This window comes from Panthera tigris, chromosome D2 (assembly GCF_018350195.1).
Source record: "Panthera tigris isolate Pti1 chromosome D2, P.tigris_Pti1_mat1.1, whole genome shotgun sequence".
In the NCBI taxonomy this organism is placed as follows: Eukaryota; Metazoa; Chordata; class Mammalia; order Carnivora; family Felidae; genus Panthera; species Panthera tigris.
The window spans coordinates 14,155,757-14,178,583 of NC_056670.1; the positions used below are offsets into that span (position 1 = coordinate 14,155,757).

Below are 22,827 nucleotides of genomic sequence, written 5' to 3' on the forward strand. Positions count from 1 at the left end.
GCCATTCTGATGTCTGCCCCGCTGGACGTGGGTGGCTGTTCCAGTTTAGCTAAGAGCTGTGTACAATACAGCTAAGAGAACAACGACATGCATCGGCTTTAGTATTCTACGTGGTACCAGCATGTTCCCCCTTTGCCTTTTCTTACCTTCCCAAAACCCGAAAAGAACACCACGGGAGCTCCCTGCCCTTTTCCTGTCACACTCGTCTCATGGCTCACCTCTGCCAAGAAATGCCCCCATCCCGACAGTCCAAAGTAATGACAGGGCATTATGCTGTTCTCTCTGCTGTGGGCTCCACACCAGCTACGTTGCTTATCTGAATCTTCGTGAGAAAGGGTCAGTTACCTGTGGTTGAAATATGCTCCGTCATCGTCACCACCACCACGATCACGATCACCATCATCGTCACCATCATAACCATCACGGTCATCGTCATCTTATAATCTGCAGGGAGCAGGAGCCACGCTCTGTGTGCATCTAGGGGTTCACATTCGAAGTCAACTGGTCATGGACACAAAACCCCTGGACCCAGTAGAGTTTGGGGCTTTATACACACTATCACATTTAAGCCTGTGCGGTTGGAACACAAGATCTAGACAAGAGCTTTGAGAGCCCAGGGGCCCCTGGGTGGCTCAGTCAGTTAAGTGTCTGACTTCGGCTCAGGTCATGATCTCACGGTTCGGGAATGCAAGCCCCGCATCGGGCTCTGAGCTGACAGCTCAGAGCCGGGAGCCTGCTTGGGATTCTGTGTCTCCCTCTCTCTCTGCCCCTCCGTCTCTCTCTCTCTCTCAAAAATAATTAAACATTAAAAAAAAAAAACAGCTTTGAGATCCTAGAGGAAGGGCAATCCTAGCTGCGACCCTCAGAGGTGCGTATTAGGGGCTCTATTTTACAGAGAAGGAGTGAAGCTTGGAGCTTTTCGGTGACTAACATACGGCCAAATCGTGAAATAAAGGTGAAGCTGGGCTTCAAATCTGGGCTGTGTAATGACAAGCCTGCACTCCCACCATGTTATCACTGTGCCCCAAATGTAGGCTGCCGGCTTTCTCACCCACTGTTGCTCCATTGCCTCCGTGCTCCTCCCTCTGAGGAAAGAGTGTTGGCCTATTTCCCTCCCGGTGGCATTTCTGAAACAAGACTGGAACTGAAGAGGACAAAGGCCTCATGCTCCTTCTCTGAGCATCTATGGCCTCTTTGATAATATGGATGAGTTGGAGCAGAGAATCCTCAAAGTCCCTGCCTGACTTTTTGAGATCTCCATTCAGATGATCTTCTCCCTAAATGTGGTGAAATTTTAACTTTTCAGTATGCCCGTGAGCTGGCTTACGAAACTTGACTCTATGACTCAGGATTACACAGAAAAGAAATGGCTCGACGTTCGCTGGGTGGGATGGGGTGGGGTCTGTGTCTCCTGGGCATCTTCCTGCAGCTGATACACACCCGGACACGCCTCCCGGAACCTTCCTGCGTCCATGCACAGGAGCCCTTCTCCATCGTCTGACTTGTACACGTGTTAACTCCTCCTCAAGACCCACTGGCTGAAGGGGTCAGGGACGGATGGAAAGCCACCATTTCTTGTTCCGCACCTTCTCTACAGTGACCCTGATCTTGCGAATGTTCACAAGGGTCCTGGCACTTTGTGCTAAAAATTTCACTCCATCTCTTGCTGGTAAGTCTAGCCGAGGGCACCTTGACCCCCCATCACACGGATATGGCAATGATTTAAATGGCTACTATTCTTCAAACGCAGGATCACGTGCAATGGACCCGACCTTTTGCAAAACTGCCACAAAACTGCATGGGAAGGCATAACATTGCCGCAGCTGAATTAGACGTGCTCTGAAATTACAAGGTTAAATTGGATAACCTCCTTACACTGCTGAACTGCCAAGACAAATCACTGATATCCCTTCAGGGATTAACAAAGACCTCAGATAACCGACGGAGGCTGAACTGAAGTACGCGAGGACAGAGGAGATCAGGAGCTAACACAGTATTTCCTCCTTGCCTCGGTGAAGGCTGAAAAATCACTTGTGGAATATTCTGGACTCCTCTGTAGCAGAGTCTGGTCATCCGTGAATTTCGCTGGAGCCAGCAGCTGTTTAGCTGAGATGTGGTGGTGAGGTGGGGATGATACGTGAAGAGAAATAAATGAGCCAAACTATGAAGGCCATGATGACAGGACACGGGGGCGGACCCTGTAGAGCAGGGGGGACCTGGTGTAAAAGCATGAGGGTGCTGTCGCTGTCTGGGTCATGAGGACAATGCTCTGTGCTTCGTTTCTCCACTAATGCCTCCTTGACTATTACAAATGGTATCTTAAAACAGGCAGAGACAATCTAACCTATGCCAGCCACCTCCTCTCATTTCTTCCTTTGCTGACACTGGGATCCATTATGACGTCCCATTTAGACTTGGAGCATGGCTTGTGTGCTCAGATGGCTACGTGCACATGCATGTGAATGCACACACGCGTGCGGTGTGGATGTGTGGTGTGTATGGGGGGCTAGGGGGAAGGTACTCCGCCTCGGCAGCAAGCCTGACCAAGATCCCCTGGCATAAAGATGGCTATATATCATTACCATTATTTACCACCAAGAAGAAGACACAGGCCAAACTAAAAACTAACGTTCCCAAATATTTTGCCCACTTTTTCTAAACCAGTTACAAAAGCAAACAACAAAACATCATACGTCAACTGCAAGGGCTCTGGATGTATCGTTGCTTTGGGGGTTGATGATTCACAAAAATGAGACAGGAAACAAGACCGCTACAAGTCAGGAGGAAGGGTGAGGGCAGAAGCATGCGCTGAAAACAGGACACTGTGCCGCTCCCTCCGCCCGTCGGGCCCCGTGAGCTGGTGGCTTGGCCGGGGTTCTCGGGTCCGTCCCACAGGAGGCCAAACAGGCCAGGCCTCCCTGCCACCTGACTCCTGTATCCAGGGGTACAAAGGTAGCTTCCCCCACTGGGTTATGAGCAGCTCAGGGGCAGAAATGTGCTTGCAACTTCCATTCCCCAGTGCCCCGCTGTGCAGGGTCAGAGTAGGCATTTGGCGAGGGCCTACTTCACAAATGGATGCTTGTAGGGATCAAGAACGAGCAAGCCATTGGTAACCAGGGCTAACCCTGGCATTCGGGTCTGGGTGGGGTGGGGAGGTGTGGGGGTAACCACAGGTCCCTTCAAGAGACAGAGGGATCCCCATCCCAACATCAATATCCCCCCACTCGGCACCCCAACCCTCCAGCCTTGCTTCACGTGACACATTATATTTCATTTACGTGTTTGTTTCCCCGCTAAAATGTAAGTTCTACCCAGGCGGGGATTTTCACTTGTTTGGGTCACTGCTATGGATCCAGCAGTGACCAAACCCTGGCAGATCTTGTAGAATGAATTCTGGCAGATTGTGTAAAATGAATGAAAGGGTATGTCCATCCTGCTAGAGTTGAAGATCCTTGCTGCCTTGATTGCACAGTGCCCTCACCCTATAAAGAGCTGTGGATGGGAGAACAGGCCAGAGCACGTCTGGGGCTCAGAGTAAGAAAGGGCAAGGAAAGAAACCCATCAGCCTGCATCAGACAGAAGGCCCGATGGCACTGGGAAGGCAGGGGTGTGCTGGGGCATCGCTAATTAGGGCTGCCTTGGTGCAACCTTAGCATTCACATGGGGCCCAACAAACATGTACCGATGTTTCCTGGAAAGAAAATCTCCCCCCTATTTTCAGAATGCCTGAGTCTGGTGAGAAAATAACCACTGGAATGCTGTTCAGCAAAACAAAAGTTTGCTTCGGGGTAAAGAAGTGACAATTCAAAGCAAGATATCTGGCTTCGTAACACTTGAAGATTTACCACTCGAGATCTTGCCGTTTCTCAGGAACTGGGGTCCCTCTCCCCCCACCCCCTAAAAAAGCCTCACAAAGAAACGAAAAATGAAAACACCCGAGAGGCATGGTGCCGTGGATGTGAATTGGGGAATTCTGTAACCAGTTGTATAATTAGCACTCGGAAGCCTTACTTTTGAAAGCAGCTCTGATTATCTGTCTTCTACTCAAAACGTCCTCAAGGATCCCACTGCTTAGAGAATAAAGCCCTTGATCCAGCAGCACCCAAAGCCCTTCCCCTCTGGGCCTCAGTTTGACCTACAGCTCTAACATGTACCGGGCCCTGTCCATGCACGCAGCCAGCCAGCTGACTGCCCGCCCTCCTGCCTGCCTTCTCCTTACGTCTCTTACAGCTCGTGTGATTTTCACGTGGGTCTCTCTCCCACTCCAGTGTGAGCTCCTAAGGTGAGGAACAACACCTGCGTGACCCACATGTTCCCACGTGCCCCAGATACACTGACGTCAACAAGTGTTCGGCAGTGGTGTTTCTAGATCCAGTCTGATGGCGGTGGTGGTACTTCTAGATCCAGCCTGATGGCGGTGGTGGTGTTTCCAGATCCAGTCTGATGGTGGTGGTGGTATTTCTAGATCCAGCCTGATGGCGGTGGTGGTGTTTCCAGATCCAGCCTGATGGCGGTGGTGGTACTTCTAGATCCAGCCTGATGGCGGTGGTGGTGTTTCCAGATCCAGTCTGATGGTGGTGGTGGTATTTCTAGATCCAGCCTGATGGCAGTGGTGTTTCTAGATCCAGCCTGATGGCGGCAGTGGTGTTTCTAGATCCAGCCTGATGGCGGCGGTGGTACTTCTACATCCAGCCTGATTGCGGCAGTGGTATTTCTAGATCCAGCCTGATGGTGGCGGTGGTACTTCTAGATCCAGCCTGATGGCGGCGGTGGTACTTCTAAATCCAGTCTGATGGCGGCGGTGGTACTTCTAAATCCAGCCTGATGGCGGCAATGGTACTTCTAGATCCAGCCTGATGGCGGCAGTGGTGGTGTTTCCAGATCCAGGCTGATGGCAATGGTAGTGTTTCCAGATCCAGTCTGGTGGTGGTGGTATTTCTAGATCCAGTCTGATGGCAGTGGTGGTACTTCTAGATCCAGCCTGATGGCGGCGGTGGTACTTCTAGATCCAGTCTGATGGTGGTGGTAGTATTTCTAGATCCAGTCTGATGGCTTCTCTGTTCTACCTAGAATCCTTCCATGGCTCCCCCTTAGTATCCACATAAGAATTCAACCTCTGTGTGAGGTGTGGGAGGTGTGAGAGGATCGCCAGGGGCTGCTCCTGCCTAGCTTACCTCCCACAGCCAAGTCAGAGCCCCTCGCATGCCATGCTCTCTGTGTTCCCTCTGTGTTCCCTCTGTGTTTCCCTGTGCTACTCTGCCGGCCCAGGGTGCTTTGGCTTTAAAGAGCTTGTCCCTCGGTCATCTCCGCTAAGAAACCTTCCCATCCTGCCGAGGACCCACGCCCTTGGCCTCTCTCCTGGGCTCCCCTGCACACCCCCACACCTTGCTTGCCTATCTGACTCCCACACCAGGTGCTCTCTGAGGACAGGGACCATTTATCATCACGTCCCTAGTGCCCCACCCGGAGAAGACATGCGATGCCATTTTCAGAACGAACAAGCCTCTGGCTCGCAATTGCCCCAATTTGCTCCTTTGACCTTGAATGTTACAGCTGCATGAGACCACACACACACACACACACACACACACACACACACACACACACACACACACAAACACACACACACACACACGGTTCCTGCATTAAGACCGTTACCTCCATACCCACTGGGCCCTGATAAGATTTAAGATGAAAGGTATCCAAACTGCCCTTTCCCCTTTCTTGGCTCAGAATGTTTCTCGCTGTTTCTAAAAGAGAATCCGTTGGCTAGCTTCCAGAAGGCTGAAGCTACAAAAGGCAGAGGGAAACATCTGTCACCACTGTATCGTTCACTTTTTTTGGCAGCTGCACGATAGCAGAAGGTTCTAGCATTTGCTTATGAAAAGAAGTCACTACTGGAAGAAATTCCTGGCAGACTTTCTGACAAGAGTGCAGGAGCCCCAGATCTGCTCTGGCTGATTTCCGCTCCCTGTGGTGAGCCCTGGGATGTGAGAAGCTGTCCTCCTGATCTAGAAAGTCATCCCTCTCTGGGGCATGGACCTGATGCGGCCTCTTCCTCGGGTGCCCAGCTGTGTAGGAGACTCACAGGACCGCCCCCTTCCCGTGGTGACTGCGGTTTCTGCGGCGCCCACACACATCTCCATGGCCGGAGCCCAGCCTGGGTCCCGGGCACCACTACTGTCTTGGCACATCCCCATGGCCCGCCGTCAGCAAGAAGCAGGGAACCAGAGACTGGAAACCCAGTTCAGCTGGGCTGGGGGGTTTTCACATCTGTGCCCTTAATTCCTAACAACAGTGCCCAATCGTGAGAAGCCCGGGCCAGCTCCAGGATGCCCCGTGCCGCCAGCAGCACCCGGAGTTGACTTCTCCAAGGCATAACACCTGCATGACGCCGCAGGGTTAGCACTTCCCCCAAGACCCGCCCCCGTCATTAAAAGCGGTCATCACAAGGCGGCCGACGCACCAAGCACGGGCTCCATCCTAGCACATAACCCACAGAGGACAGCATTTCACAGTTCACAGGGCGCTTGCATGGATGGTGCCTCATTTGATCGCACAACAATCTCGTGTGCAAGACGGGGCACGTGTCATCACCTCCCATTTACGAGCGAGCATGTGAGGCTCCCACAGCTTAAATGATTGCCCATGGAGCCTCTCCTCTCTCGAAAGTGGCACAGGACCTGAGCTCAAACAGCCCCGGGGCCGGAAGTGAGTCACTCATCGGTTCCACGTGGGATGGTGAAGCCTGGTTCCTACATCTGGTCAGATTAGCGGCATTTAAAAGCCTGTAGCTAAGACTCACAACTCCTGGGCCTTTTCAGTCAAGGCACAGCCCTTGGCCAGCAGCACCAGCATCTCCTGGAAGCTTGTTAGGAAAGCAGAAACTCAGATCCACCCAGAACTACCCAATTAGCATGTGCCGTCCAGCAAGATCCCGGGTGGACATGTTGGGTTGCAGGGGCTGTGCACTAGGCAACGTATGCTCTCCTTTCCACTTCGGCTGACTTTTCTGGCTTCACAATGGGAACACAGCTCGGGTGGGGAGGGCTTGGGGAAAAGAAACTTCCATCAGACTGCTTGATAGCCACAAGAAGAGCTGGCTTAACTGTTCCCCTCTCTGCGAAAAAGGTCTCCACCTTTGTCCTCTTTTCCCCAGCTTCCTGCCGAAGCACTTTTAGTCAGAGACACATCTCTTCCGCTGACTCTAGATCCTTCCCTCTCTGGCGCTAATTCTGATAAAAGCACAAAGAGGGGAGATGTGAGTTCAGTCTTCCCTGAGTTCTGGGAATCCCAAAGTCTGTTTAGAGAACCCCCAATTTGAGTTGTGACAGAGTCATGATCTCCTAAGCGAAGCCTGTGAGGCTAAAATTTTTTCTCTCCCTTTTATTGACAAAGAATCTTCCCTTGCCCCTTCAGTGGTGTGCATGGCTTGACCAAGCTACCCACTCAACTGGTTAGCAAATGGGCCGTTCTGCTTAGAGCTGATTTTTAAAAAGATGGTTAGAAAGATTTTTTTAAAGAGGCGGACCTAAGCTTTACTGTAGAGACTGGGCAAGGTTTTAGGTGGCTTCGCTGACCATGTATGTTGTGATTACGGACCCTGCTCCTTCCTGCTGTCCGGATCGCTCCGCCTCCACAACCTTTTCGTGATTCTGCAGGAAGTCTTGATTCTCCAGACACGTTCCGCAGAAAGACAATTCTGCAGTCGGTGTTGACTGATGTCTGTGTTTAGCTAATCCACTTAGGTGACCTCTCATGCTTCCCACCTGGCCTTTTTACCCTGCCCTGAGCTTGGTTTTTTTCTGTGCTTGTTCTCAGCAGTCTGTTACATGGCTCGAGGCCTGCCCGGAGTAGCCAGCCGTGCCTGTCTTGTCCCGAGGCGAGTGGCGGTCACGTGAGGACACGTGTGTAAAGCAGCAGCCACCACTGTCCTCAGGGGAGGCCCTGTTAAGCGCACGCAGGTGAAGGGAGCAGGGAGAAACACGTCATCTTCTCCGCCAGTGATTCTCTCCCAAGAAAGGGGGCATAAGCTCACTTCTAACTCTTTGCTAAGGGAAAGGGGCTTCCTATTCTAGTCAGTTTCACGGAAGGCAAACGCTCCATCACAAACTCTGCGTAGAGCCACGTGACTGTTAAATACATCATTTACCCAGTGTCTGTTCTTGTCTGCGACCAAAAGCAGACCGTTATTTTTCTCTTGCCTTGGGGCCAATCTTGGGCCCTCAGGAAGTTTCTAGACCTATCTGTTTCAGTCTGCGTCTGGCTGCTCTTCAGGAGAGGCGCATGAAGTCCCTCTTTAGCAATGTCTGGCTGGCCCGTGAGCCGCTGGTTTAATTCAATGCTGAGAATGCCCCAGGTCTGGGCCCCAGTTCCAGGCTTCAGGCTCCTTGCTCCTAGGGGCCTTGTCTACTGAATTTGCTCGGATTCCTTGCCACTCAGGGGACGTGTGAAGCTAGCCTTATGACTCCGTCTATGCTCCATTGGAGCCCCTTCCTCTGGAAATCAGTGGTCCGACTTCCAATTTGGTCTTCCAGTCCAAATTCTGTCTCTCGGAACTGTAACAAGTAGGGCACCTCACGCGTCCGCCTGTAACTGACAGCGACATAATGATAGATTCCCGCAGGAAGGTTCTGATCTGAGTCTAGACCTCCGTTTCCCAAACTCGTTGCTCCTCGGGCCCGTGATGTTTTTCGTTACCTTGTGATGTCTAATGGCAGCTTGAAAACAGGGGCGGAGCTCGGAGCAGATGGTACGAGGGGCGCGGTGGTTTCGTGGGGCATGTGTTTGGCGGGGTGGGGGTGAGGTGGGAAAGAAGGCAGTGGGGAGGAGACCCTTCAACTTTCAAATTTTTCCCCACCACGAGGGCTGACAAAAAGATAAGTTCCCAGGGCCCACCTGGTCACCTTGGCCAGCATTCTTGCCTCTTTTTGTTTTTTTCCCTGAGTAGATCAGATTTGGGCCAGCAGGAAGGCCTCCGATCAGGGCAACCATGAGATCCAACGACTGGCATAGGATGAGGACTCAGGGTCAACACCGACAACGTGACTTCTAAGGAAGGCTGGGGGGACCCCGCTGTATACAGAGGTACAGAGTTTGTCAGGGTTTCTGGCTTCTTTGGGAAAGGAAGGTCACACCAATGGACTCCATGTGGGAAAGTAGAGTCAACAAGGTCTAGACGCTGCTTTGATTTTGAGAGCCACCCTCTCGAGGCCCAGGCAATCACACCACAAAGAAGGAGCTGTCCTAGGTCGGAGAGAGGATGAACGATCAAGTCTTTGAGGAGGGGCAATAGAACGACAGAGCTGTCCCAGTTGTCCCCTTTCTGGGGACCTACCACAGGCTGTCTCTGAAAGATGCTGCCTTTTGTTTCACATAAAGCACTTCTTCGGGCTGAAGACACAGGAAGCAAGCAGGTGCTCACCACCCCAAGGGGAAAGGATTCTGATCCTCGCCCCACTAAGACAGCAGGTGACACCGTGACCTCTGACCGCTGTTTCCCCCGGCCCGACGCAGCGCCAGCACTCAACAGAGCGGCCCGGAGCGCGGGGCCTGCCCCCACGGAAGTGCCTACCTGTATCTCTGCTTCACAGACTGCTTCTCTGCGGACTTGCAGACGTGCCCCACGTAGTACAACGGGAAGAACAAAAAGTTCCAGTTGGTGGCAAACCACGTCAGGGTGAAGGGGGCGTCGAACTTCCTGAAGGTCAGCTTGGCGAGCTGCGTGGAGCCCGCCCAGGAGGAGCACACGCACAGCACGACCGCCACGCCCCAGAAGATCTTCTTGAGCTGCGCCCGGGAGCATCTCCAGCAGCGGTGGCTCGTCCTCCCGCCGGCCTCCGCCCCAGCCGGCGCCTGGGCCTCCGCCGGGCCCGGGGAGTCCCGGGGGCGCTCCTCCCCTGGAGGAAGAGAAGCGGTTGGTTACCTGGGGGCCTCCACGCCTTCACCTCGCCGCCCCCGAAACCCGGGGGCGAGCGGGAGCGGGAAGGCCCCCGACCCCACTTGCCATTGTCAAGGCCAGCCGCCCCAGGGAGGGGATGAGGGGCCGCGGCAGCCTTCTGGAACAAAACTTAAACAGAAGACGTTTTCGCTGGTTTAGTGATCCTCCAGGATCCCGACCCCCAAAGCGTGGTCCGTGGGCTAGGAGCCATTAGCGCTCACCCCCAGCTTGTTGGAAATGGGAGACTCTCAGGCCCCACTCCAGAAGCCCCGAATCGGAATCTGCCTTTCCACAAAGCACAAGGGAGTCTTGAATACAGAGGACAAACTGAGGGTTGATGGGCAGTGGGGGAGGGGGGCAAACGGGTGATGGGCGTTGAGGAGGGCACCCATGGGGAGGAGCACTGGGTGTTGTATGGAAGCGATGAACCATGGGAATCTACCCCCCAAACCAAGAGCACACTGTATACACTGTATGTTAGGCAACTTGACGATACGTGCTATATTTATACATATACAAAAGAATCTGCCTCTCAACAGGTGGTTTGCGTGCACACCAGTGTTTGGGAAACACGTCTCCAGCACGCATGGAGAGGCGGAAACATTTTCACCCTGGTCTGTGTCGGCTCACCCGTCCTGCTGTGCCCCGGGGCGCCGGGCATGCCGGGTCCGGGGATGCGTGCCTGAGGAGGGCACGGGCCCTGACCTCTGAAAGCTCCCAGTCCACGGGCACCAGCTCCTTCTGCCCGTTCGACACACGAATGCCAAGATGCACATCTTACTCCGCGTGGAGGGCAAAAATAGACGGTCCCCCTCTTCTCTCTCTATTTGCTTTGTCTTCCTGCCGACGGCCTTCAGTCCCACTGCGAAGCGTTACTTAAAAACCACAGCCTCTGGCAGCGGAGGCTGTGGAAGGCCTCAGACACCCCGTTCTAAGCCACGTGACTTCTGGGAGCCAGCCTGCAGCCCGAAGCCTGGCCCTGGGGCAGAGTCGTTCCCACAGACCAAGAGGAGGTAGAAAGACGTTATTTTCCACCGTTTGGTTTTCATTCACGATTGTGTGCAAGCCGGTCAGCTGGAAATGCAGACAGAGCTGTAACGGTGCGTAGGGTGTAACCATGGACAGATGCAAATTTCCGGCGCACTTGCCTTTCAGACGGTCAGCCCGGCACTTGGCTGGACGGGGGTGCCCAGTGCTCAAAGGCCGTGTCTATTACAGGGGTGCAGGAGTCAGTGCAAAATCTCCTGGGGCCAAACATACTCTATATTTTCTGTTTAATTTTTTTTTTAACGTTTATTTATTTTTGAGACAGAGAGAGACAGAGCGTGAGCAGGGGAGGGGCAGAGAGAGAGGGAAACAGAGAATCCGAAACAGGCTCCAGGCTCTGAGCTGTCAGCACAGAGCCCGACGCGGGGCTCGAACTCACGGACCGTGAGATCATGACCTGAGCCGAAGTCGGACGCTTAACCGACCGAGCCACCCAGGCGCCCCTATATTTTCTGTTTAAACACAGTAGTGATTTAAATGGCTTTCATGACGGTCAACTGAGCTTCGTGTATGATGCTCTCTAAAACAGTAAATGCACGAGGCAAAAATCCTGACCCAACTGTCAGCCCCCGGCTGTATCTGTTTTAGCCAAAGGTTCTACCAGGCCTTACGTGCCTACTCACGTGAGCCATCACGTCCTTTGCTAGCTCAAATCCTGCTCGACACCATTTATAGTGTGCTTCCTTGCCTGCTTTATTAGTGTTTAATTTCTTTCTTCCTCTTACTTTTCATGCGAGTGTATATGATAACGAGAAGGCCTCTGGAAAATCAAATGCTCAATCACCCTCTCAGCTTCCGGCAAGTGGCGGGTCTCTGTCATGGGCTGGAGGGCAGCAGACAGGAGGGCGAAAGCAAGCAGGTTCGCATCCTGTTGGGTTATGTCCTCCCACCAGGATGGCTTGACTTTGTTCCCAGCGGATCCCCGCAACTTAAGGGAAATTTAATTTCAGATAGATGCACGCATATTTCAATTTATATACACTGATTGCCGGGCATGCGGGACTAACCCTGCAAGCCTTCATTAATGGGGATAATTTCCAAGCAGTGTTGGGGGTGATTTCTCAACCACCGTTACCAGTGTCAAAAACTCATGGAAAAGACAACTACGGAGATGAAAGAAAAAGTCCACGGACAAATCAAATGCAGTTTCACACGACTAACTTCCTACTAAAGACGGACTCTGGAGGAGGCTGAGTAAATTCAGGCTTGCGGCTTTTTGTTTTTTGTTTTTTGTTTTTTCATTTAGCCCTTCTCTGTGCCAAATACAGTTTTAAAACTTAAAGGATTAGGGGCACCTGGGTGGCTCAGTCGGTTGAGCGTCTGACTTCGGCTCAGGTCATGATCTCACGGTTCGTGAGTTCGAGCCCCACATCGGGCTCTCTGCTGTCAGTGCAGAGCCTGCTTCGGATCCTCTGTCTCCTTCTCTCTGTGTCCCTCCCCCACTTGTGCTCCCTGTCTCTCAAAAACAAATAAACATTAAAAATAAACACCTTAAAGAATTAAGCGATGACAGATGGCTGTGTGCTGTTCCGATGAAAGAGAAAGTCACCAAATCATGTAACGCTGTGTTAAAATACTCCCATAGATTTGGAATCAAGAAGTTATACTCTTTTTTATAAAGATTTTTTAAATGTTTATTTACTTTTGAGAGAGACAGACAGAGAGAAAGAGCTCGAGATGGGCAAGGGGGAGGAGAGAGAGGGAGACACAGAATCGGAACAAGGCTTCAGGCTCTGAACTGTCAGCACAGAGCCAGATGCAGGCCTGGAACCCACGAACAGTGAGATCATGACCTGAGCCGAAGTCGGACACTTAACCAACTGAGCCACCCAGGCGCCCCATGAGAAGTTATACTCTTAATTTTGTAAGCCTTTTGGATCATTTAACCAAGGGAATATTAAGAATACACAAGCTGGTAGAGCGTGTGACTCTTGATCTCAGGGTTGTGAGTTTGAGCCCCACGTTAGGTGCAGAGATTAATTAAAATAAAAAATCTTAAAAAAATAGACAAGCAAAATAAAGACATTCAAAACTGCAATCTAGGCTGTTCTTTAAAAATAAGATAGAACAATGTTTCCCAACATTAATAGGCATTATAAGAAAAAAAGGATTCCATGATCAGAAAAGTCTGGAGAATACTAGGTAGATAGATCAGAACCGGGTTGCTTTGCTTAAGGAGTATTCAGGGCTGATGGGCATTATGAATTTCCACAGCTACAGAATGTGTGTTTCCTATATTATTTAAACGTAACACCTGTGGTAGGAATGGTGTCCCTTGGAACACACTTTGGGAAACACTGGAACAGACCCACAAGGAATCGTAGGCATCCAAGCCAAATTCATTGCCAACTTTCCATTTCACTGTACTGAGCTTCTTATGATAATAATAATTACTTATCGATTGCATTGCCTCATTCATTCCTAATACTAGATCTATCTCCCATAAACTGAAAGTTTTCTTTACAAGTAGTTCACAAAATTGCTGAATAGCATACATAATAAGGACTACAGACTAAGTTTAGTACCCAGAGATAATACCATGGAGATTTTGCCACATTCTCCCTGGTCTTCAGTGTCTTTGTCACACACACACACACACACACACACACACAGCAAAACTGGGATCATACTGTATTTCTTCTAGTATTCATTTAACTGAATACATAACAGCATGGACTTGGACTTCATAAGTTTCAAAGGGCGACATTCAGTATGATGTATCATAGGAATATCTCAGCTGACTCGGGAGCTGCCATGAAGCATCTGCCCCGTGCCAAGAGCTCCAGGCAGTCAATGAAATAAATATAAAGCATGGTTAACTGTTCTTCAGGAACTTACAGTCTGCCTGGGAGTGACAAAACAGACCTGTGAAAGAACTACAGAACAGTCATGTGTGAAACAGAGGGCTTTTGACTGTAATGGAAATTGTGAACAGAGCACGACCAGCATGGGCCGTGATACCGGTGGAAAGAACCAGATGATGCAGAAGGCTGGCCTGGATGAAAGACAGGCCCTGAGTAGAAAGTGGAGCAAAGTTCAGGGTCAGGAATACACAGGGCGTGCTGAGGGGCAGTGAGGAAGGCGGTGGGGTCTGAAATCCATTGCCACCTTGCCCCACCTTGATACCCAATTTTTTTTTTTTAATTCAAGTTAGTTAACATACAGTGTTCTTGCCTTGGTCAGACACTCGGCCAGGGTGGCTGAAAGGATGGGAGAAAATTCAGGTGGTAGTCGTTCTTTATTTAGGAAGTTCATACCCCAGCATCTATAACCAATAGACAGAATTAGTTAAGGAGTAAATAGAGAGTGATATAATAAATTTGGTTTTCAGGTGCATTGGCTCTCCACTATTTTTTTTAATTCTTTATGTTTATTTATTTTTGAGAGAAAAGAGACAGACAGCGTGAGCAGGGGAGACACAGAATCCGAAGCAGGCTTCACGCTCTGTGCTGACAGCTCAGAGCCCGACATGGGGCTCGAACCCACAAACCGCGAGATCATGACCTGAGCCAAAGTCAGATGCTTAACCGACTGAGCCACCCAGGCGCCCCTGGTTCTCTGCTATTTGAAAGGCAGCAAACGTACCCCATGTCAGGTACCATTCTCAGGGTCATTTTAAATGCACTGATTTATGCTCAGACTTCAGAGAGAAGGAATTACAACAAGGGGTGCAGCATCCCTTCTCAAAAACCTCTCAAGTCTTCAAGCGCAGGCAACTCTTGCTGACTTTCCCTCCCATCCTAAATTGCAAGTCAAGTGACTCCTCTGCCTTTGATTTCACTCCTTTAGTAGAACAGCTGAGACAGGAAGTGCGGACTGTCTCAAAGAAATCAGTGCGGAATTAGCCTCACGCTGTTTCCTGTCTCGGCTCCTCTGACCATTGTCGTACGACGAGGAATGCTATTTATGTCACCTTCACTCTTCCAACACCCCCTCCCGCCAACCACTAACTAACTACCCTTCTCTCTACGATCTTGCGCCTTCCATCCTAACCTCAACACTTTAGCCTCAACAGTTCTGCGGGCAAAGTGGACCATACGCCCTGGCCCCCTGGTTGTACTGCCACACGCTGGAATTGTGGACGCAAGCATCTCCCTATTGGTTATGCCACGTGATTCACTCAGAAGCGCTGGGGGACAGGAGGGCTCTTCCCCGAGTCGGAGGAGTGTTCTCTTATGCACAACGTGTACTTCACGACGCGGTGAGACGTAACCACACCGGTGCATGAACTTCCATCCGGAGCTCTGTCCCGGAGTCAGGCGATTTACTGAAACCATGCTTCGGTCCTACCACCTGCAACATCACACGCCCTGCTGGTCTCCTACTGGCACTTAGAATGCATTCGCCGTCTTGGGTCAAGCAGCAGCAGCTCCCAGAGACAGAGTCTGCTCAGGACAAGGAAACCCTAGCTCATAATGGGTGAGCTGGAGGTCTGTTTTAGCCACTCGTTCTCAGGCCAGGGCAAGCCTCAGGAGCTGTCCGCTGCTCTCCCCTGCGAAAGTGATGCATCGGGGGCTTTTTGCGTTTATTTAGTGAAAGCCCATTTCTATCATGAGAAAGGAGGAAAAACTGGAAAAGCATTCACTCTTAACTTAAAGTTCCCATCAAATAGCTCCTCCAAATTTCCAAGAGAACACTAACTTTCTTTCTGAGGTCGCCTGAGGACAAGTAGACTTTTGGTGACTCTATGAAAAAGCATCCAGGAAGTTTGCACTTAGTAAGTGCCCAAATCATGTCTTAGGGGTAAAGGACCCAGAGCTGAGACCAAAGACCCACTGGCTGGCATGGTCCCAGAGCCGGGATCAAAGACCTACTGGCTGGCATGGTCCCAGCCTCCCAGAAGCTAAAGGCAATACCCGGTCTCTACTGGGAGGAGGTAGCCCTCAACCACATCTCCATCAATGAGACTTACATAATTATTTTTCATAGCCTTCTGGAGGCATAAATTTCGTAACCATAAAGTTAACTTGCTTTAGGAGTACAATGCACGATTTTTATTACATGTACAGAATTGTGAAACCATCACCACTATCCAGTCGTAGAACATTTCCATCACCTCAAAATGAGTCCTGATGCCCACTTTCAGTCAGCCATCCTTGTCCACCCCGACCCCAGACAACCACAAAGCTGCCATCTACCAATTTGCCTATTCCGGGTATTTCATATAAATAGGGAGATTTCTGCATCTGGCTTCTTTCATTGACCATCACGTCTTTGGGGTTCGTCCATGTTGTAGCACGTGACGTCAGCTCATTCCCTTTTATGGCCGGGTGGCATTCCATTTTATGGATATTCTACATTGTGTTTCTCCATTCATCAGCTGACGGACAGGTGCATCGCTCCCAGGTTTCAGCTATTGTGAATAACACTGCTGTGAACGCTCACATAAAAGTCTCTGTGTTACTTGTATGTTTTCCTTTCTCTCGGGTGGACTAGTTATGTTTTTAGGCTGCTTATCCAACTAACATTCACTGACACCGTCTTTGCAGCACAAAGGGGCAGTGCTTACGTGCCCGCATCTTACGAGGTTCTGTGCCTCCAGCGCCATCCCAACAGGGCACGACTGAGAGGTGCTCTGGGAACCAGAACCTACTCTCTCGTTTTTGTGTCCTGGACTGCCCAGGGGAGAGTGCCTGATGAGAAACTGCCCATTGACTGGCCACCGATGCATACACCGGTTCGGAGCCAGGCCACCCAGCTAAGTAGCTTTTGTAAAACTGAGGAGCTCAGAAGAAAGTTTTTGTTTACGGCCATGTGCAAGTGTAATTCATCTCCCAAAAATGCACTTCAGGTTTTGCTTACCTGATATACTCTTTCAATACTTGCGCAGTGAGTTTATGCACGATGGTGTGTGTGTGTGTGTGTGTGTGTGTGTGTGTGTGTGTGTGTGTGTGTAAGTAGTGGCTTGGAGAAGAGGGAAGAAGAGGCTGGATGTCCCAAAGCAATGCCCACTTCACATACCCTGACCCGTTATGCCCACCCGTACTTGCCAGACCATGCTTGGACTCCTGGATTTGGGGTCGGAAAATACTCGCATTATTCATACGTGCTCCTGGCTAGCACTGGTCACAAGGAAAGAATAGAATCCACAGATGATTAAAGTTGGATGTTGACCCTGAGAAAGGAAGAGGTGGGGGCACAGGCAGGAAAAGGGTAAGTGACAGGTATACGTCACTTGTATACACGCCTTACTCTCTGTGAGAGGATTTTATAGATCTTTTTTTTTTTTTTTTTTTAACCTGTCATAATGTTGGCGGTCAGTATGACTATTGTTTTGCAGATCGGACGGCTGAGGACCTGACAGTTGCTCTCCAAGGTCACAGGTTAGTTAGGGGCTGAGATGCCCTTCCAAGCCTCTGACTCCCAAACATTGACAGGAACAGAGAGCACCCTTATTCTCCCCTACGAAAGTGGATTAGGGTCGTGGTGCCCCACACCCCAGTCAGAACTGCAGATCGCTGGAGATGGGCTTCAGGTTTCTGGAAGAGAGACCCTTGGAAGAGCCTCACTGGGTATGGGACTCTGGGCCAGGACTTACCATCCTGGAGCAGTTTGTCATGAACTTCTGCGTCTTCCCCACCAAATTCATGCATTGAAGCCTTCACCCCCAGCGTGCCTGTGTTTGGAGACGGTGCCTTTAATCAAGTATTTAAGGTCAAATGAGGTCATAGGGATGGGGCTCTGGTCTGACAGGGTGTGGCCTTGTAAGAAGAGATGGCAGAGAGCTCACTCTCTCTCTGCCTCCCTGGGTGCACATAGAAGAAAGGCCACGTGAGGACGTAGGGAAGGGGCGGCCCTCTACAAGCCTGGAGGAGACCCTCATCAGGAACCAGATTTGCTACCGCCTTGATCTTGGGACTTCCCACCTCCAGAACCGAGGAAACCCATGTCCGCCCTCCAGGTCACCCAGTCCGCAGTGCTTAGTTAGGGCAGCCTCAGCGGAATAACCTGAGGGAGTCACAGCGCTGTGCGCTGTGGTTATGGGGGTGGGAACACAGACCGTGACCGCCACCGTGCACGACGTGGGGCCAAGCTGCAGAGGACGGGGTGCTTATTTGGATAACCTTTCAGGAGAAGAAGTAACTGCACCGATCGCTGGATTAGAGACGTGAGATGCTATCTCACACGCGTGCGCCTCCTGTGAATTGCTCAGGCCTTTGTTGGAAAGTGAGTCCCGGAGGCAGTTGCAGAGACGGAACACAAGGCAATGGCAAAGTTCTTTTTAAAAATCCAAACAGGCGCCGGGGTGGCTCAGTCGGTCAAGCGTCTGACTTCAGCTCAGGTCATGACCTCGTGCTTTGTGGGTTCGAGCCCCGCATTGGGCTCTCTGCTGTGGGCACAGAGCCTGCTTCAGATCCTCTGTCCTCCCTCTCTCTCTGTCCCTCCCCTACTTGTGCTCTCACTCGTTCTCAAAAATAAATAAACGTTAAAAAATACAAATAAAAAACCCAAATGATTTCCCCGGTGTGGATACAGAACCGGGGGGGGGGTGAACCCTGAAGCCCTACCCTGTGGCAGTTAGAGAGCTAGACTGGGTCATGCCCACATCTGGCCAGCGGCCAGACATCCCGGACATCTGCAGTGGCATTTGCACCCCACTCTGCATTTCCTTAGAGAGCCCCCCATGACACTCAAGTGTGGAAACACCGGCTTTAAGACAATCCCGACGGGTACACAGCCTCAGGCGAACGTGACATCTGAGAAAGTGACTGGCTACAGGTAACCTTTCAAGGCAGCCGTCGGAGCCCCAGGGAAGGAGAAGTGCACGTCTCCCTTGGGAGGGGAGCAAGGCCTGCCTTCCAGCCAGCTCGCAGGCATCCAGTCTTACTCTGCCGCCCTGCCAGTGAGTGGCCCACACAGTCCCCGGGAATCTCGCCATCTGCACAGCCCCGGGCACAAGACACCTCTGTACCCACAGCAGGGGCTCACCACACGCAGCCGGTGATGTTTGGGGGCTGCCGGTGACCCGCACACAAACACAGGCCAACACGCACACATTCCCCGTTGCTGACGTGTTTCCTAGTCAGAGGATCCCTTCGACCTCTGCGTGGACAGGAGCTCAGGCTGGCAGAGCTCACGGGGACAGGCCAGGGTTTCCCAAGAGGGTAGGCTGGATGCGGGGATGGCCCCTCCAGGCAGAATCCTTCCACAGGCAGGAAGGGGTGCGCCCTGGGGCCTTGTCCCCCAGCGGGGAGTGGGACAACAGGGCCCTATTTTAGCTGATGGCATGGGCTCCTACTCGATTTCCCTTGAAGAACAAAGCACTGTTTTCTGAAACAGACCACCAAGTTCTCAGCAGGGTCACGCACGGGCAGGACTGAACGCGTTCTGACCGGAAGTGGGGTCGGCCTGAACGTGTGAACCTCTTCCTCCCAAGCTTTGTCTCCCGCCTTCTGTACCCACTGACGGGGACGTGGCTCGGCTAATCCCGAACCATGAGGCTTTTCTACAAAAACACCCAGGCCTGCCTCGAGCAAGGCTTATGACTTCCAGTACCTTCCAGAGATCTTCCTGTACTTTTTTTTTTTTTTTTTTTGCATCGCCCCATCACCTGGGGGTCGTCTCTGGAGGCCAGCAGTTTCCGGCTGCTGAAGATTCAGGGAGCAAGTTGTACTCACACAGCTGGTCTTTCCTCCCCATGTTCAAATACCACGAGAGTACATGCCTCCTTGTGGACACACACACACACACGCACGCACATGGTGCGCGCACACAACACAGGCTGAATTTCTTATTTCTGCCGGGTTTCATTTCCTCAGAGCCCTGCTCTCTGGAGTATAGCCACTGAAGGGTTTTAAGCAGATAAACCCATCTCTGCTAATGAGGAAGCTACTTCCTAGACTCATAGAATGTGTCTTGCGAAGACAGTGGGTAGGAGATCTATTCTAATCCCCCATCTTTTCAGAGAAGAAGAGCCGGGCTCCAAGAGGTGAGGTGACACGTCCAGTATATTAATAAGCAAGCGGGGGAGCAGGAAAGGAAACATCAGCGTCCCGACCCTCCCCCGGTGTTCCTCCCCACACACGCTTTCCCAAGTCACACGATGTCTTAACCAGTGAGTACGGATCACTCGCCAAAAAGGCTTTTAAGAATTACATCTCTTCTTGGCTCTTCCAAGGCAGCTATTCTGAACTCCTTCCCACCTCTGAAGCCTCCAGTCCCCATCCGAGATCTTCGGCAGAGGATTCCACGTCCTACGTTGCAAAGAAGATCAAAGTCACCAGCTCAGGTCCTTGACTTCCCTCCCCTGCCGTGTCCACACTTCCGTGTCTTTGCTCATCAGCTCTTCCGCTTCTCTTTCTCAGGGCCACCGCCCCCTTCTCTCGTCTTGTGCTTTCCTCCCGTGCCCCTTGCCGCACCCCCACCCCCCTCCCCGGCCACTGTTGCGTGAACCACATTTCTCCTGTGCTGGAACCAGCCTCCTTCCTCTGGTCTACAGCAATGCTTTGCTTTCAAACTCTCTCCTCCCTCTGAAGGTGGAGAACTGCTCTCGCAGCCAGGGGCGCCAGGGTGGCTCAGTCAGTTAAGCGTCTGACTCTTGATTTTGGCTCCGGTCATGATTTTGCAGTTCGTGGGATCGAGCCCCACGTCGAACTCTGCGCTGACAGCGCGGAGCCTGCTTGGGATTCCCTGTCCCCCTCTCTCTCTGCCCCTCCCCCATGCGTGCTCCCTCTCTCTCCCTCTCTCTCTCTCAAAATAATAAGTCAATAATCTTTAAAGAACCGCTCTCACTGCCAAACACATTAACCAAGTATCCCCACACCTGCTGTTCCTCTGCCTCACCCAACACTCACCCCTTGAGATCTGGCCGGCAGACCAGCACCCACCTGAAATCGTTTCTACAGAACCGCCCTCCTTGGCCGTACAGTAAAACCCTGGATCGCAAGTAACTTGTTCTGCGAGCGTTCCGCAAGACGAGCACACGTTTCTGATAAATTCTGACTTGATAAACGAGCGACGTCTTGCAGTCTGAGTAACAGGGGCCGCCGAATGTCACGTGATCACAACTGAGCCAACGGTTCTTGAAATCTGCTTCGAGTGCTTTGAATGGCAAGCAGGTTTCTGGAACGAACTATGCTCGCAAAGCAAGGTTTTACTGTATTTGCAACCACGTCACGCTCGCTCTTTCTGGGTTTTCCTCCTGTGGTTGCTATGATGCCCTATGATGTGGGTCCTCTGGTTCGGCCCGCGGGGACTTCTCTCCCGCCCTGTCTCCCAGGTGCACGTGGCTGTCAGGACTCTGCACGTGCCCACTCCCTCCCCTCGAGCCAGCTCTCACCTCATCAGTCACTCAGCCTTCGCCACCCCTCCCTCCACCTCCTGGCCCGCTCCACACCTGCGCGTGAAGGCACTGCCAAGGCTTCCGGCTCAGCCCATCTAAACCCGACCCCCAACTCTCCTTCATGGATGTGCCTCCCCTCCCACCCTTGCCATTGCCACTACTGTTCGTGGCATCTCTGCTCCTGGAGAACCTTCGGGCTTCACCTGTAGAGCTGCCTTTGGCGGCTCCCTTTCTAGCACTCCACCCGAAACCATGATACGTTTTCACACTGTTGACTCTATCCTCCTGTCTTCATTCAAAAACATTAATTGTGATGGATGAAATAGACTTCGTGACCCATTTGGAACACCACAGCTATAGAAGACTGTCCAATTTTCTCCGACTTTGATGGTGTGTTTCCCCCCTTCTTTGGCTTCCCCTTCCTCCCTGCTGCAATTTACTCTCCTGAGCCCAGCATTCAGGAGGCCTCTGAACCCTGGCCCCTTCCGTCCCCCACTACTTCTTCAGGTAGCGTGAGCTCTGGCCCCAGGAGAGGGCACACAGGTCACTGCCACGTGCCAGCCTTCCCCAGCTGTGCACCTCTGTCTGTGGGTTGCCTCTTCCAGGAACACTGTGTTCATACCTCCCGCCCATGACAGCACAGGGCACAGGAACAGCCTCTACCACACTGTCCTGATCGTGCTCAAGTCCAGTTCCAAAGGATGTACAGTCATCACCTGCATTTTGGAGATGAGAAAGATCCTGAGGCCACCTCCAGGCTCAGCAGGAAAGCGTGTCCTTCATTTATGTCATTTTGGCAAAGCGGGGGGGGGGGGAACTGGTGGCCAGAGAGCTATTTAGTGGCCACCTGCGTCCCAGCCAGACAGGAGCGCACCCTCTGCTGAAACGCGTCATTTATGTTATCATCCTTTCATGGAATTAAAAAGAAAATTAGATTCCAACATGGCATCTGTGACATTTCTCCCTTGTTTGGGAGCTCTGTGTAATTTATCCCTCTAGCGTCCTCAAGCAACATCCAGTTCATTCTCTTGTGCGGACTAGGTAACGTGTGTGTTCAATACACAAATGACAAATGACTTTTGTTACTGAACTTTCAGGTCTGGGACCACCCACCCAGGCAAACATTTTTGGGTACAGGAACCCTTTGGCAGTATGTTTCTCAAGACTCCTGTAAGACGGGACCAACAGGGCTGGGGCTCCACCTATGTGATAACGGGGCACCCCAGGATGACCGTCCTACCCCATTAATAGAAGCCCAGTCGCCACACCTACACTGGGGGTGACTGAGACAGGCTGACGGCCCCAGAGCAGAGATACTAAGCATATCAATGACAGTGGGTCTGTGAGTCCCAGGGGCAGTCCAGACCTCTACGCCATATTGTAGCGGGAGCTCCAGTGAGCAAACATTTACCCAGCCCTCACAGAGTGCCATGAGCAGATGCAATTCCCACTGCCAATCAAATGAAATGCAGTCGTACAGAGGTTCTGCAACACCCTGGAGCCAGTGAAGATCCGGACACGCAGCCTGACATGCTTACTTTCAAACTGCATGACCTTG

At 51.7% G+C, this 22,827-nt stretch overlaps 1 protein-coding gene across 1 annotated transcript in view; it reads right to left on the minus strand.

The window, feature by feature from the left end:
* Positions 1 to 22,827, minus strand: part of SLC35F3 (solute carrier family 35 member F3) — a 406,084-nt gene that overhangs the window by 91,879 nt on the left and 291,378 nt on the right. Inside the window, exon 3 of the mRNA XM_042960391.1 lies at positions 9,575 to 9,899. Within this exon, the coding sequence (XP_042816325.1) occupies positions 9,575 to 9,899 (325 nt within the window). The remainder of the gene's footprint in view (positions 1 to 9,574; positions 9,900 to 22,827) is intronic.